The sequence below is a fragment of the Quercus suber genome, unplaced genomic scaffold, assembly GCF_002906115.3.
Source record: "Quercus suber isolate HL8 unplaced genomic scaffold, Cork oak 2.0 scaffold_45, whole genome shotgun sequence".
Classification (NCBI taxonomy): Eukaryota; Viridiplantae; Streptophyta; class Magnoliopsida; order Fagales; family Fagaceae; genus Quercus; species Quercus suber.
Window position 1 is genome coordinate 1,472,249 of NW_027069510.1, and position 1,908 is coordinate 1,474,156.

General features: G+C 35.0%; 1 protein-coding gene across 1 annotated transcript; it reads right to left on the bottom strand.

Annotated features, from left to right (window-relative positions):
* Positions 1-293: 293 nt before the first annotated feature.
* LOC111996805 (F-box/kelch-repeat protein At3g06240-like) lies at positions 294-1,082 on the bottom strand. The gene has a single exon (XM_024028803.2). It carries the CDS (start codon positions 1,080-1,082, stop codon positions 294-296), a length of 789 nt encoding a protein of 262 aa, XP_023884571.2.
* Between the last annotated feature and the right edge of the window lie 826 nt (positions 1,083-1,908).

Sequence of the window (1,908 nt, forward strand, 5' to 3'; positions counted from 1 at the left end):
AAGACACAAGTCACACTTACTTAGACACATGACAACTCTATTTTGCCTTTGCACTTTTCCTTCACTTGAACTTTTTATAAGGCACACCAACTCCTACAACAAACACACCAACTCGCATAAATATATTTGCACACACCTCACTTCTGGACACCTAGGTACTGACACTAGCTAGGACTTCTTTTCTTCTTTCAAACTTTGCTTCACACTACTCTCTAATTGAGCTCCAGCACTCCCTACTTTTGCATGGTTGAAGTCGGTTAAGTAACTGACTTTGAACTTCTAGCATCATATATTTANATATTTCGAATTAGAAGTAAACCATACTTGGTGAAACCAATGATATTAAAAAAGCTTTGAACTGGTACAACATAGAGTTTATTCCAGGAATCAAACACACCATACTCCCTCATCACCCAAATGTTGCCTATTGAGAAGCTCAAGCGAATATCAAATTTAAACAAAGCCAGTTTTTCCTTGAATGACATAAGACATTTCATCATACAACTTCCTTCATCAGGCAGAGACAGTGGTAGCACATTGAATTCCTCACTATTGACATCAAATGACAAAATCATATCGGTATAACGCCCGTCATGTCCATTTCCTTCTTTTACCAATTCTATCAGCCAATGCACATGTCCACTAACAAATGGGAATGTCAAATAATTATTGAAGTTAAAGCTGGAGCGATAATCATTGGGTCTCCAAGAGAATCCAACTCCAATTCTTTTCCATGAATCCGAGCTTAACGAGTACTCCTCAGCCTCAGGGGGAAGCATAGGTTCGGCACGAGTCAGTGAAATCCGGACAACCTTGTAGTCATTATTCAGGGAATCATACCCAAATCCGAGTGCCACATTACTTAACTGGGTCAAGCAAGTATCGGGCAACCTCTTAAATGTCCTAATACTGGGGTTCAGCAAGTAAATATCATTACACGCGGACATAAAAAAAATCAGAGAAACACAATATGCCATTACAGGAACCCAGTATTCTGGGAAACGTAGAATGAAAAGTGAAGGGAATTCTAAACTCGGATATGGTTTCAAACGTGCGGTTGGAAGCGAGAGTACAGATTTCATGACTGTAAGAACGAAACAAACTAACGTTGGGCTTGTGTATGAAAAAAGCATCATGATGATTGTAATTAAAGTGAGTGGAGATGAAATTGGGGTTGGCTATGGAAGAGTACCAGGATTTGCAAGCGCACCAGAATCTTAGGAGTGTTCACGGGTAACCTTGTTAAGATTTTCAACACGATTTCGTCCGGAAGATCACAGTTTGTCCTACGTTCGTCGGAGGATCATCGGTGGTCGTGCCTTTTTCCTTTGGGACATCTTCTAACGAAAGACACAGAGTACTAGATTGTGTGTTGTTGACTTCCTTTTTTAAAGAAACCCAAACACGTTTGGGTTAATATTTGTTTTACCTTTTAGACATTTTTGTATTAGAAATTGTGGATATTTATCTAAAATAATGGAAGTAAATAAATATACGATGATATTTAACTTTTCTTTTTTTCTTAAATATGATTTTAGTAATTAACTTAGGGTATAAAAAAGATATGTGAAGAAAAAGAAACAAAAATTGAAAAATCAAAAGAAAAAATAATGTAATTTTTGGATATTTGATCCCATCTTAAATTTGCTTTCGTATTGTTTGTCTATCAAAAAAATGGAGGAAAATAAAGGGGATTAGTTTCTTTTCGTTTTTTTTCTTTTTTTTTTAGATTAGCTTTTTTAAATATTTGGTTTTAGTTTTTGTTGACTAAATCTTTTACTCAATGTGATTTTTATTTTGAGAAATGCTATGTTCACACAATTTTCATGATAAATTTTAGGTGTTAGGTTATTATTGGTTGTTACAAATAAACAAAAAAATAACTTAAGTTGTAGATTTAAATTATAA